We start from the raw sequence: 15,400 nt of genomic DNA on the forward strand, positions 1-15,400 counted from the left end.
CTCACTTGTTTTGGGAATGTGATGTAATAAAACAATTTTGGGATGAAGTGTCATTGTGGATCGACCAGTGCTTTCATGTTTATAATATGACATTTTGTGCAGAATTGATACTTTTTGGAGTTAAAGAGAACATAAAAACAGATAAAGTGTTTGATTTACTTTTACTAATTGCAAAATACTATATTTATAGATGCAAATTCCAAAATACAAAACCTTATTTTCATGTTTATAAAAAGGAAGCTTTTTCACGATACAACATTGAAAAAGATATTGCTTTCAAGACAGGTAATCAACAGAAATTCTATGGTGCTTGGATGCTGTATCATCAACTTTTCGAAAATGAGGAGCAGCTTTCAATTTAATTTTAGTTTTGTACTTAAGATTTTAATGTTTGAGACCATGTACTTTCCTAAACTGCAATATGATATATAAACAAGAGTGAATGTGTGAGTGAGAAGTATGTTATTTTCTGTATAAAAAAAACAACAAAGTAAGATGTACTGATAAGTTGTGCTTTATGTCATGGGCTTTCTGCTACCCTGGGCGGAAGCCCATTTATGTAACAGGTGTGTCTTTCTAAAAACAATAAAAGAAAAAAAAAAAAAAAAAAATATCATGAGCATCAATCCACGCAATTGGGATCGATGACATGCATCAACCAAGTCAGCGAGCCTGACCACCTAATCCTGTTAGTCGCCTTTTAAAAGGAGGCTTACATTGTCACACTTATTTTTGGAATCAATGGGCTTTCTACTTCTCGTCTTTAACTTACACAAAGAGTTGTCCATGTCAGGGTTCATTGTTTCAGATCAGCTAAACAGGGTGTACTTTGCATACCCCCAAAACTGTGTACTCCAATTAGTTCTGAATAATTGGTTTCTTAAGATTTGGTTGGTTGTTCTGTTGTTTAAAGCCGCACTCAGCAATATTCCAGCTATATGACGGCGGTCTGTAAATAATCGAGTCTGGACCAGACAATCCAGTGATTGATATCATGAACATATATCCACGCAATTGGGATTGATGACATGCATCAACCAAGTCAGCAGGCCTGACCACCTGATCCCGTTAGTCACCTCTTGCGACAAGCATTGGTTGCTGAAGACCTATTCTACCCCGGATCGGTTTGTTAAGAGATATGCAATAAGATGTTGCACTGGTAGTCATAAAAGTGGTGTTGTGTGAAAATGAAATTCGATTTTGACATATTCAGGACACGTGTTGCTTTTGATCTTCCAACATTTGGATATAGTTCAATGGCTTGCTTGTATTCTTGTTCTAATGAAACGGAGATACTTTTTCTTTTTTACCTCTCTCTGTGTTCAGCTGATGCAAGAGTGTATTCTGCATAATTAACTTTGTAAAGAGATAAATAAATACAGGGTTGGAGAGGATCTGGCCCAAGTTAGGTTGCTTCTTCCACACTGTAAGGAGGTGAAAGGAAGGAATGATGTTGTCATACAGAAGGACATCAAAGAAAATTTGCTCTCATGCAAACAGTGTTTGAAATAACTTTGAAACCCAACAAGACAGTCAGGCAGGTGACCCATAAGTGTTGCCTGCCCATCTTCAACGTTACCTGCCCGCATTCAGACATTATCAATTTTTAAAAGTCGTGAAAATAAGAGACAAATTGTGCCTTGATTCAGTTGAAATAATGTAAACAATAACTTGAGAATATACGAGCACTTATGATAAAACTGAATACGTAGGTAGTCTTAAAATTATCTGCCAGACATTCGGAGACGTGGAGGAAAATTTCATGCAGCCCGACAGAAAAGTTACCAGACACGGGCAGACAGGCAGGCAGGCAGTTATTTAGGACACTGCATGCAAAATGTGGGTTTTGAATCACCACACAAGTATTAGAGGTGAACGATATTACCAGTATTCCACGATATGAAATAATAATAAAAATAAATCACAGTAATTTGGAAAATACCGGTATATTGCATTTTTCCAAATCATACATATCTTCATCTTGTTTGAAAATTTGACATAAGTGACAAGTCAAACTGAAATTAGGAAATTTAGCAATTAGCAGCTGTTTCTTGTGATTTCCGACCAGTTTTCTGTATGTAATGTGTCTAGTGCGCATGCTTTGTGACCATAGCAACATCCAACAAAATGCAAGTTGGGATAAATGTGTGGGGAATATTTTTATTATTCAGGTTCATAGCAAATTATAGATGAAAGAACGCATGCAATACATTGTGGTATGTATTGCAATACGTGAATCATTAGTGCAATAAATTGCATTACAATATTCATGCCTGCCACTAATAGGTGTCAAACAAATGGATCAAAATGCTACGTACCCGTTAGTCGCCTCTTGTGACAAGCATGGAGTGCTGAAGACCTATTCTACCCCGGATCGGTTTGTTAAGAGATATGCAATAAGATGTTGCACTGGTAGTCATAAAAGTGGTATTGTGTGAAAAAATTGAAATTCGATTTTGACATATTCAGGTCACGTGTTGCTGATGGATCAAAATGCTATGTACCCCTGGTAGTTTTAGGGATAATGTGTTCTTTATGGACCTTTGACCTGACCCTCTCAGCTCCTGAGTATTAATAGTGTTATTCTTGCTGTTTCAGCTCCTGGGTGTATAATGTGTGTTATTCTTGCTGTTTCAGGTCCTGGGTGTATAATGTGTGTTATTCTTGCTGTTTCAGCTCCTGAGTATTAATAGTGTTATTCTTGCTGTTTCAGCTCCTGGGTGTATAATGTGTGTTATTCTTGCTGTTTCAGGTCCTGGGTGTATGATGTGTGTTATTCTTGCTGTTTCAGCTCCTGAGTATTAATAGTGTTATTCTTGCTGTTTCAGCTCCTGGGTGTATAATGTGTGTTATTCTTGCTGTTTCAGGTCCTGGGTGTATGATGTGTGTTATTCTTGCTGTTTCAGCTCCTGAGTATTAATAGTGTTATTCTTGCTGTTTCAGCTCCTGGGTGTATAATGTGTGTTATTCTTGCTGTTTCAGGTCCTGGGTGTATGATGTGTGTTATTCTTGCTGTTTCAGCTCCTGGGTGTATAATGTGTTATTCTTGCTGTTTCAGCTCCTGGGTGTATAATGTGTGTTATTCTTACTGTTTCAGCTCCTGGGTGTGTAATGTGTTATTCTTACTGTTTCAACTCCTGGGTATACAATGTGTCATTCTTGCTGTTTCAGCTCCTGATTCAAAACCTAAATGATACGTTCATCTCCACACGGGTTGTGCCAGCTCTAGTCACTCTCGCCAATGACCCAGAAATGTAAGACTGTAAACTGTGACATTCATTCAGTTGAGAGGGGCGGTCGGGTAGCCTAGTGGTTAAAGCATTCGCTCATCACACCGAAGACCCGGGTTTGATTCCCGACATGGGTACAATGTGTGAGGCTCATTTCTGGTGTCCCCCGCCGTGATATTGCTGGAATATTGCTAAAAGCGGCATAAAACCATACTCACTCACTCATTCAGTTGAGGGTGGTCCTGGTGTGGGCAAGGAGTTCGGGGTAAGGCGCCACAATTCATTGTGCAGAGTTGTGTCCCTTAGGCATTCCAGAATCGATGATCATGGGTTTGAAACCTAGAGTCTTCCTGATAATTATTCCTAGACCAAGTTCTTAGAAGCGATCTTAGCGCTAAGGTGATCGGAACTCCCATATTTTAATGTAGGGTTACGACAGTCATACTGCTAAGATGATCGTAACTCCCATACTTTAACATAGACTTACAACAGTCATAGCGCTAAGGTGATCATCGTATCTCCCATACTTTAACATAGACTTACAACAGTCATACCGCTAAGGTGATCATCGTAACTCCCATACTTTAACATAGACCTACAACAGTCATAGCACTAAGGTGATCATCGTATCTCCCATACTTTAACATAGACTTACAACAGTCATACCGCTAAGGTGATCATCGTAACTCCCATACTTTAACATAGACCTACAACAGTCATAGCACTAAGGTGATCATCGTATCTCCCATACTTTAACATAGACTTACAACAGTCATACCGCTAAGGTGATCATCGTAACTCCCATACTTTAACATATACTTACAACAGTCATACCGCTAAGGTTATCGTAACTTCCATACTTTAACATAGACTTACGACGGTTATACCGCTAAGGTGATCATCATAACTCCCATACTCTACCTTAGACCTATGACAGTCACAGGTTTGTCAGGAGCACCCACAAACATCCACCACCTGCATCATTTCACCCAAATAAGGTTGACCTGATGTGAAATAACTGAAATACTGTTAAACCCAGCTCACTCTCATTTAGACTATTCCTTGGGCACCCCAGAAACCTGTGATTGTTGGTTCGAATCCCTGTTTGCCCTGAATATGTTCCCAGGCATGGCAGCAGCATCCATGTGCTTGCTGTTTTCACCAATGTGGTTAACACCTGCATCACTTTGGGTTTTATTCCCACAGAAAGCTGACATGCTGTGATATAACTGGAGTACTGTTCCAAGTGGTGTTAATACCAACTCACTCACTCACTCATTTAGGCTAAATAATATTATGTGGTTATTGATTGTGCAGTTTTGTATATCTAGCATATGCTTGTCATATGAGGCAGCGTAATAGATCACACTCTGTGACTTGGTGACCCGTGAAGATTCCGGGGTAGAACCCCCTGTCTTCAGCAACCCATGCGTGCCGTAAAAGGTGACTATGCTTGTCGTAAAAGGCGACTATCAGGATCGGGTGGTCAGGCTCGCTGACTTTGTTGATGCATGTCATCGATCACAATTGCGTGGATCAATGCTCATGATATTGATCACTGGATTGTCTGGTCCAGACTCGATTATTTACAGACCGCTGTCATATAGCTGGAATATTGCTGAGTGCAGCGTTAAACAACAAACCAACCAACCAACTGTGACTTGGTAGATTGCATAGCAACCTACCCCATCTCATGGGACATTGCTCATGATATCAATCACTGGTTTGCCTCGATTTTTGTTTGTTGTTGCCTCAGTGACCAATATTCCAGCTATATGATGCCTATCTGCATATAATCAAGTCTGGACCAGACAATCCAGTGATTGACATTATGAGCATCGATCTACGCAACTGGGATATGATGCCATGCATCAACCAAGTCAGGGAGTCTGACCACCTGATACCACTGGAATATATCACTGGCTGGAATATTGCTGAGTGCGGTGTTAAACAGCAAACAAACAGTGCTTTGAACTGCAGCTTTCTTGTTTTATTTTTAGTACTTTTTATGAAGAATTAATAGGCAAGTGAAAGATGGATGACATTGAGGGAGATGGAAATCATCGGAACATAATATCTCCATTAAGTTGTTTTTGTGTGTTTGCAGCTCAGTTAGAATATCCACTATTCCCTCCCTCGGCGCCATCATAGAGCATGTGTCAATACGAGAGGTAAGACGTTCCTTGATTATCTCTGAGCTGTTATATCCCTACCCTTGTCAGCTTGCTGTTTGAAGGTCTTCTCCCTGGGGGACTCCAGGGCAGACGGAGAACCTGGTGCTCCATGCTTGTTGTAAGAGGGGAGGGGATGTGTAATTAGGTTTAACATTGCATTCAAGATTATGGCATCTATATAGTGTGTGGGCGTGAGTGTGACCTTTGTGTGACTGTTTGGCTGTGAGTGTGTGCATGTGTGTGTGTGTGGGGTGGGGAATGTGTGGGAGTGAGTGTAACTTTTGTGGGACTGTGTGTGTGTGTGTTGGGGGGCACTTGTGGCTGTGTGTGTGTGGCTTTGTGTGTGAGTGTGACTGTTTGGCTGTGTGCATTTGTGAGTGTGACTCTGTGTGTGGGCGTGAGTGTAACTGTGGGCGTGTGTGTGTGGGCATGAGTGTGTGTGTGGGCGTGGTTGTGACTGTGTTTGGCTGTATGTGTGAGTGTGGCTGTGTGTGTGTGTAGCTGCTTGTACTAGTTTGGACAAAGCCCGTTTAATAATGCTTCACCAAAACTTAGACACTACAATTTAGTGTGAATAACTCTCTTAGACATAGTATATTGACTCCGAGATGACTAGTCCTAGTTTACTGACATGTTGAAATTTGATTATTGATCACATGGTCATAAAGTGCAAGTTTCATGAAAAATACTGATAGAATTTTCTTACATCATTATGTAGCCTGTCTGATGTACAATATAGTGGCAGAGAAAAAAAGGGTGAAAACATTAAGTTAGCGCTGTTGTGCTTAATTAAAAGTACCTATTTTTTAGCTCTGTGTTACCTATCATAAAAACATGAATAAGGAGGCGTGGCTTAGCTAGCCCTTCAAGCTGATTGGGTATGACTCCAACTGGGAACAGAATCTACCCAATCGTTACATTAGTTGAAGGGAGACCTCTGTTATATATATATATCATACCGGTATAGATTCCATGTATGTCAAGGGTATGGCTAGTGGGGGCGTGTCCAGTAACCTTGCTTTAAGTGGATAATATAATACTTAGCCGAATACGTTAGGGCCATATATTATTTCAAAATTTATTCTATGCTAAATACATTATGTTCATCAACATATGGTAAGAGGTATTGCCTTAAAAAGCTGGAGGTCACATATAGGTCAGGGAGATGTAATCTTTACTGCATAAGTATCAGAAGCCAGAGGTTCGCATGAGACATTTTTATTAATATACAATATTTACGATAAGGAAACATTCTTGGCTAATAATCTCTATGGCTGTACTTCCAAGTCATGTAAGTCAACATGACATCTCTGACAATTTGCCATCCAGTAATTTATGAAAGGTATCAAACTGAGTGCAAAAGTGACTTTCCGGTTACGTAAAATGGACCTTGTGATCTCGTCAACACACACTGACTGATGATGTCAATTATTAATCACAGATTAAGAGGACCATTTCTAGTACTACGCATCAGTGTATTAATATGTACTCACGGGGGGAGCCATGTTGGAACATGATTGACTCGTCCTGGATTTGATGCTATTTTCCACATGACTGTTTACATAAAAATAATAATTCAAGAGCCATAAAAACCTTAAGTTACTTATTTTAAATTACTATCATAATTAAATATGTGAAACACGAATAAAACTTTTGTTTGAATATAAGACCGACTCCGTGGTCAAGTGGGAGAGCGTCCACCCAGAGAGTGGAAGGTCGGGGGTTCCGTCCCTGGCTGTGTCATACCAAAAGACGATAAAAGATTGTACTTGTTGTTGCACTGCCTGGCGCTCTGCATTGAGGGACTAAAACAAGGACTGGTCGGCTCGGAGTCAGTATACTGTGTCTGAGTGGGGTATTCATGTTAAACTGCAGCATGGTATCTCAGTGGACAAGCACTATTAATCAGCATCAGTCTAGACTAGTACAAGCAGCCTCACACACGTGTACATGCCCGCGTGCATTGCTATATAAGTGCAATAACCTTGAACGCGACATTAAGCCCTATTTGACCTCACCACTTCATTTGAACCTAACAAACCCTGGCCTCCATGTGTGTGTGTGACAAGTTACATCATGGCCATTTTGTAGGTGTTGGACCGGGTGTACATGCAGCTACAGACATTCTTCGACGACCCTGTGTATCGAGAGCAGCACGTCGTCCATGTGGAGTTGATCCGCACAATGGCGCATGTTGGACCAAATACAGAACCAAAGTTCAGGGATGAGTGTGAGTACACGTTCTTTGCATGCAGCATATTCCGAGAATATTTTGGTTGACAAACTCCTGTAAAACTCTGGGAATCTGGACAATATTTTTTCGAGTAAATTTGAATTCATTTCGTGTTAATGAATCCTGGTTACAGAGTAATGTCCCTTGTGTGGCGGTTCTTGACAATATGGGTCTGGCAAATGGGGTTCCAGACTGTCAGAGTTTCACAGTGTTTGCTGTTTTATTTCAGCGTGTTTTGCATTGTGCAGAAATGAGTCAGCTGTTGCACAGGCTGTAGCAACTGAGGAGGACAATCACATGATCTTACAGAACATAACTTTGTAGATACAGCCTCTGTAGACCCGGGGTAGAATGTGTCTCCAGGTCCTCATTGGTAGGCGTCATCCCATGGGGATTACAGTTCTGAACTGGTCCACAACCTGGGCTTGTCATAAGAGACGACTTAATGGATTCGGTGGTGTCCATAACTTGGTTGATTGCGTGTCATCGTACCCCGATGGTGTGGATCGTTCCTCCTAATATGAGTCACTGGATTGTCTGGTTTAGACTTGATTGTTTACAGGCCATCTTCATATGGCTTGAACATTGCTGGAATTATGCCACACACATGCACACACACACGCACTCACACACACACACGCACACAGAGAATGGAGAGAGCTGTTTTCTTCTGTTTCCATTCTTTTGGATGGACAAGGCTGCTGTGTTATTGGGGTTACAAGGAAGTTGAGCCTCTTCTGTAGCTTATTTTCCGCTAGTGCACTGATTTATTATATACTTCAGTGTAAAAAACTGAGTTTTTTCATTGCACTTTGACAGAACTATTGTCATACAAGAGTTACCTCCCCACAAATTGTCTCCCTTTATCGTATGTGTGTGACCCATACACAAACTGTTGACTTCCTTTTTATGTTCGTTTCACGTTGTCAAGGCAAGACAATAACAGATGGTCATTTATGGAGTTAATGACGCTTCTTGTCGTTTGTTATTCTCTTGAAAATGTTTCGTTATGAACTGTAAATTTCTCATTTAACTCTCAATTGAGACCGTTCGTTTCGCAAAGTGTCATTTTTCTTACATAATAAGCGTGTATTCCTTCGCTTCCAGCAGCAGTCGAAAGTTTCAAGAATGTGACCTAAAATATCTTTTATTACTATTGTTTAGATTTTTTTCAGATTTTGCACACTCAAAACCTCCTTTTTAAGTTGCAATTAAAAGCGGTGGTGAAATGTCCCTAATTGTTTGGTTGGGAGAATTTACATTTCAAGGTTTTACATTTACATATAGAACGAAAAAATATTCCGGGAGGCAATGACACAAGAAGTATATAATAAATAGGATATCCCATGAGCAATATCATGTGTGTGTGTGTGTGTGTGTGTGTGTGTGTGTGTGTGTGTGTGTGTGTGTGTGTGTGTGTGTGTGTGTGTGTGTGTGTGTGTGTGTGTGTGTGTGTGGAAATGGAGATATTTGCGCGAGAAACATGATATATTTCACTCGTCACATGTGAAACATATCCTCTATTTATTTGTCTGCTTTTGCTGACCCCGTCAATATCATTGATTTAACAATCAGTATGGTACACATTTTTGGGGAGGAGGTGTAAATGTGTCAAGCCTTTTTTCATATATTACATTCATTTATTACAGTATGTTTTTTTATTGAAAGACTTGTGCATAAAAAAATTCATTTTTCGAACATTTGAACATGAGATCAGTGAGGTGAAATAAAAAAAAATTAGAAAGAAAGAAACATCCTTCCTGGTGCAGACTTTTTTAATGACAAGTCAACGAATTACTCCAATTGCCGTTTCGATTGAATCAGGAGGTTTTTTTCTAAAATTAATCTGTTTCTCAGACTCTTCAGGGGAATAAAAATGTCCTTGGTCTTATCCTGCATGTCATTAAAATTATAGTTTTATTTGACATGTGGGCAGATCCATAAACCAAGTATAAAAAAGGTAGTGCTTCTTGTGCATCATGTGCTTCATGAGATATTTCTTGATATAAGAGCACCTTTGTGGAACATACCCACATCAAACAGTAACATGGCGGAGTTGTGGGACTTGGATGTTCAGATGAGGATCCCACGATGGCTTTTACTGATATGTTGAAAACAAGTTGAAAAAAAAACTATCGCAAGCTGAAGATTGACATTGTAGAGGGTTCCGTGAACCATGAAAACGTACCGAAACGTACCTCGCATGTGTGTTCAGATGTACCTAGTGTGTGTATTAATGTGTACTCACATGCATACCATGTTTGAATCAGGTTAATATCCTGAAGTTTAACATTCAAAGTTTAGGGGGTCTCCAGGTTCCCCTTATTTCACATCGTTACAGATTGTCTTTTTGTCATGATCCGTCATTGACAAAGTGAGAAATGTATCCAAAGCACTTTGGGCCCCATTTTACAAAGTTATCAGCTTTGCGACTGTCGTAAGTCCAGCACTACGACTGTCGTACGTCCAGCAGTACGACTGTCATAAGTCCAGCACTGCAACTGTCGTACATCCAGCAGTACGACTGTCGTAAGTCCAGCACTATGACTGTTGTACGTTCAGCACTACGACTGTCGTACATCCAGCACTACAACTATCGTAAGTCCATGTTTAAGTATGGGAGTTACGACTGTCTAACCACCAAGATATTCACCCCTAGATATATGAGAGAATTCTGGATGAATTTTGATGTATTTTTTGCAAACAACTGACCTGTAGTTTTGGATGGCACAAAATGTTTTCGTTTCCAAACTGTTGAGAAATGTTCGATAAAGTATCAACCGTTTTACAGCAGCTGCTTCGTCATGGGCATCTCGAGGCTGTTGACAAATGAGGCAGCAAATTACATTGCTACATCAGGATTATTTGTTCTGCAACAATGCAGAATATTTTTCTCTTATTGATGTTTATGAGGCAAATAATTATTAATTACCAGAAGTTTTTCCATATTAGCGCCATATTCACAACAAACATCAGCTTGCATCCTCAGTCAACAGGTTTAACACATAACAATATGTCCCATGATAATTTCTGTGTCCTGATTGGCCGCTTGCAAGTCAGAATGAAGACATGCTATCTTGCATACATAATTCATAGTTCTCTGACTTAACATGCTTTTCTTAGCCCTTGCTGTACAGGAAATGTGTCTTCCGATATCCTAGGGGTACAATTTGTAAAATATTACCATGCAAGTTTCCCTATAGGACAAAATCGTTATGTGAGTGTCACACAGACATAGAACAACATGCATATTGATAATATAAAGGTTTTTCATGCTTGAAGTGACAATTTCCCCACAAAATTATGTACATAACTTACACACTGCAGTTAGTACATTATCATGCTGGTTATAATCAGAAACAGCTGCCAATAAGCCCAGTTTATTGTCAAACCATGTTGAGTTACGATTTACCTAAAGAGGCACAGATGACCAGGGCCCCGTTCCACAAAGCGATCTTAGCGCTAAGTCTGTCGTAAGTCAGTGTTAAAGTATGGGAGTTATGATCATCTTAGTGCTACGATCGCTTTGTGGAATGGGGCCCAGTCTTCTAAAGCTCTGCAGTTCACATTGCAGTGTTGGATCCATGAGGCATTCCAGATCCTAAATTTGAATCCAGGTTCATCCTCATCTTGTTTCCAGGTTCGGCACACAATACCTGCACTTGTGGGTTTCACCAAAGTGGTGAATATCTACCACCTGCATCAGTTCTGGCTTTCTTCCCACATCAAGCTGACACGCCGTGATATAAACGAAAAACAGTTCCATGCAGCATTAACCCAAACACACACTGTTTACCAACATGCACTGAATTGCAGTGTGCCAGTGGAGTTTTTAATGCATCCTTGACGGCGATGTATGGGAGTGGTGGGAGTGCAAATTATGTCACTATTGCCATAAGCAGGAAAGGACCGACCCCTCTGCTCGTTAATGAGCTAAAAGTAACAAATAATTAACTTTTTACTGTCCGTGGTTTTCCAAGCCATTTCTCATTAACTCCATAAACAAGCTATTTTCAGAACTTAATATTTAACGCATTTTCCCTGAAGCTCATTAGGCCAAATGATTTTGTCAACCAATTGCCTGCTAAGTATGTTCGTTCATATATTTGAGGATAATCATAGGATGGCTGGCAGCAACTGCTTTATGTGAACATTATTTTACTCAGAGGCAGAGAGCTCTTTTAGTGATTAAATGTAATTAATGAATAATTTGACGTTTCATACTGGATAACTAGATGAGTGAAAATGAACCACAATTTCAGATAAACACATTTTGTTTCATGTTCAGTGACTTTTTGGTGATTATCTCAGCTGTAGAATTATTGACAGGAGGTTTGAGCAGTGACAACAAAAACAATTGAGTACGATCAAATCATGGTACTGTACTGGTCACAAGTTGTAGATTACAGACAGGAGGTAATTTTGGTACTGTACTGGTCATATGTTGTAGATTGCAGACAGGAGGTAATTAAGGTACCGTATTGGTCACTAGTTGTAGATTACAGACAGGAGGTAATTATGGTACCGTATTGGTCATACTTTGTAGATTACAGACAGGAGGTAATGATGGTACCGTATTAGTCATACGTTGTAGATTACAGACAGGAGGTAATGATGGTACCGTATTAGTCATACGTTGTAGATTACAGACAGGAGGTAATGATGGTACGGTACTGGTCATACGTTGTAGATTACAGACAGGAGGTAATTATTGTACTATATTGGTCACAAGTTGTAGATTACAGACAAGAGGTAATGATGGTACCGTTTTGGTCACAAGTTGTAGATTGCAGACAGGAGGTATTTATGGTACTTTTCTGGTCACTAGTTGTAGATTACAGACAGGAGGTAATGATGGTACCGTATTTGTCACAAGTTGTAGATTACAGACAGGAGGTAATGATGGTACCGTATTGGTCACTAGTTGTAGATTACAGACAGGAGGTAATGATGGTACCGTATTGGTCATACGTTGTAGATTACAGACAGGAGGTAATGATGGTACCTTATTAGTCACTAGTTGTAGATTACAGACAGGAGGTAATGATGGTACCGTATTGGTCATACGTTGTAGATTACAGACAGGAGGTAATGATGGTACCGTATTGGTCATACGTTGTAGATTACAGACAGGAGGTAATGATGGTACCATATTGGTCACTAGTTGTAGATTACAGACAGGAGGTAATGATGGTACCGTATTGGTCACAAGTTGTAGATTACAGACAGGAGGTAATTATGGTACCATATTGGTCACTAGTTGTAGATTACAGACAGGAGGTTATTATGATACCGTTCTGGTCACAAGTTGTAGATTACAGACAGGAGGTAATTATGGTACTGTTCTGGTCACTAGTTTTAGATTACAGACAGAGGGTAATGATGGTATGATATGTAGATCAACTGATGAGATTTTGTGTGAATGCCTGTCTTGCTTTCATCATATCCAAACTGCATAGATTGATGCTCATGATGTCTGATCCAGACTCAATTATTTACAGACTTCCAATCTATAGCTATAATATTGCTGAATGCAGCATTACACAACAAACAAACAAACTGTAAATCAACTGGGTATCAGTTGGGACAGCTGATGAATGGAATGGTTGAAACATGCTATATCACTTAGGGATGTTTTTTCTTCATCAACATTTATTTTTGGAATCTGACAGATTACTCCCATTTTCCACTAAACTTCAGATTGTGTTGTGGATAAGGATGATTTGACATTTCCTTGAGACAATATTATGGAATTCTGTGTATATACTTCTCACATATTTTGAAATATAGCCAATTAGACAGCTTCAACAACAATATGCTTCCAAGTGTAAGTTTATTCTCTCCACTGGAGACCCGTGAAGATCCGGGGTAGAATAGGTCTTCATTAACCCATGCTTGCTGTAAAAGGCGACTATGCTTGTTGTAAGAGGCGACTGACAGGATCGGGTGGTCAGGCTCGCTGTCTTGTTTGATGCATGTCATCATATCCCAATTGCATGGATCAATGCTCATGATGCCAATCACTGGATTGTCTGGTCCAGACTCGATTATTTACTGACCGCCGTCATATAGCTGGAATATTGCTGAGTGCGGTGTTAAACAATAAACAAACAAACAAACTCTCCATTGGATCAGTAGTCATCATCTATTCAACTATAAACAGAACAACATTCATAAAATAATATTTTCTGAAGAGTGAGCTACAGTACCTTTATGCTATTTTGTGTGTTCTCTTCTGGTTCTGGGGATTATGTTCATAATTCATTGTGATCCTGTTTACACGCAAAGGATTATTCCAAAACGTGTTGGACTGTGTTGATTGATGTGGTATGATGGCAGGGTTTAATGCTGTGGATGTTCACACAGCCAAGATTACAGGGGGATCTACTTGTCTGATTTGATTTCACCAGGACACTCAGACAGCTGAACGTGCATCTCAACCACCACTACATGAATCCCTATCGTGTTTCATTAGGAGACTGACTTATAATACCTGTATTTGTAGCCAATTTCCATCCCCTGTCAAAGAAGGAGCTACTATTTCTAGACGTCTCTATTGAGTTTATGTCTGTAATAATACTTCATATTTCCATCGGAAAGTAGAAAGCTGATTGTGACTAAGTCAATTTTCTTCAGTTTACTATTTTACAGAAATATCCAGCATTTGTGATATTTTCAGTGGCCATTTCTTTTGTAAATCACTTATACATTGTTGTGTGTCTGATCTCATATGACTTGTTAGCCCCCGACCCACATCTAAAGAAGTCACATGACTCTTGCTCAAAAGTTGTTGATCAAGGTTACAATATTCAAGTCCCAGCAAGACTTTTTGTCATGGACGCATCAGTGACAAAAATGATGTCCGATAAAATTCCCTATTTTGACTTGTACCATATATTCCTGTGTTTTTTCAAGTGAAGATTTGACTTGCCTTTGCATGTGTTTGTGATGGTGCCACCGGTGGATCAGGATTCTCTCACCTTTTCATGAACACCTGGTATCATCACTATTTGATAGTGATTCATAAACACATGCTAATGATATAGTGCAGCGTTAAACAATAACCAAACAAACACACCTAGATGATTGGTTTGCCTTGACTCTAATGTTTTCAAGGAGTAACTATGCCACCGATCGGGCGCTGACACATTCAGTCCAGGGCCCCATTCAACAAAGCCATCTTAGCGGTATGACTGCCGTAAGTGTATGTTAAAGTATGGGAGTTACGATCGTGTTAGAGCTACGACCACTTCGTGGAACAGAGCCCAGATCTAGAACTTGTAATTAATGCCCTATATGAAACTGAGACATTGTCTCTGTGTTATTAGAGTTCTCATTAACTGTTGGACTGATATACTGAAATTTGATAAAGCAGACGGACAAAGTAGTTTTTCAAAGGGTGAAATGATACCTGCTATGTCATTCGAGCCGAGCCCCACCTTTAGAGAGGGTAAAAACACTAAGCTGGAGTAGATAATGCATCTTGAGAGTACGGTGGAGATTTGTGTCTGTGTAGCTGTCTAAATCGGATGACAGAGTTGGGGCCGGTCTGTTTGAGGGTCTGCGACACAAGTAACACTGTGTTGTACAGACAGTAGTATTCCCAATAGGCTTCGTTTTGAGAGGCTGGTATAAAGAGGGTGATTACAGACAGGCTTGTACGCGACAGTGAGATCACTTATTACAGCTAGTCCCAGGAGTTAAAGTGTGTGACATTCAGTGAGAATTAATGACAATTTACTGAGACGATTTTTCTGAAATAC

General features: G+C 39.8%; 1 protein-coding gene across 2 annotated transcripts in view; it reads left to right on the top strand.

The window, feature by feature from the left end:
• Positions 1–15,400, top strand: part of LOC124152250 (RAB11-binding protein RELCH homolog) — a 201,677-nt gene that overhangs the window by 40,404 nt on the left and 145,873 nt on the right. For both annotated transcript variants that reach the window (XM_046525506.2, XM_046469522.2), the window contains exons 22-24: positions 3,172–3,254; positions 5,338–5,401; positions 7,496–7,634. In XM_046525506.2, the coding sequence (XP_046381462.2) occupies positions 3,172–3,254; positions 5,338–5,401; positions 7,496–7,634 (286 nt within the window). The remainder of the gene's footprint in view (positions 1–3,171; positions 3,255–5,337; positions 5,402–7,495; positions 7,635–15,400) is intronic.

This window comes from Haliotis rufescens, unplaced genomic scaffold, assembly GCF_023055435.1.
Source record: "Haliotis rufescens isolate VD_foot unplaced genomic scaffold, xgHalRufe1.0.p SCAF_17, whole genome shotgun sequence".
Classification (NCBI taxonomy): Eukaryota; Metazoa; Mollusca; class Gastropoda; order Lepetellida; family Haliotidae; genus Haliotis; species Haliotis rufescens.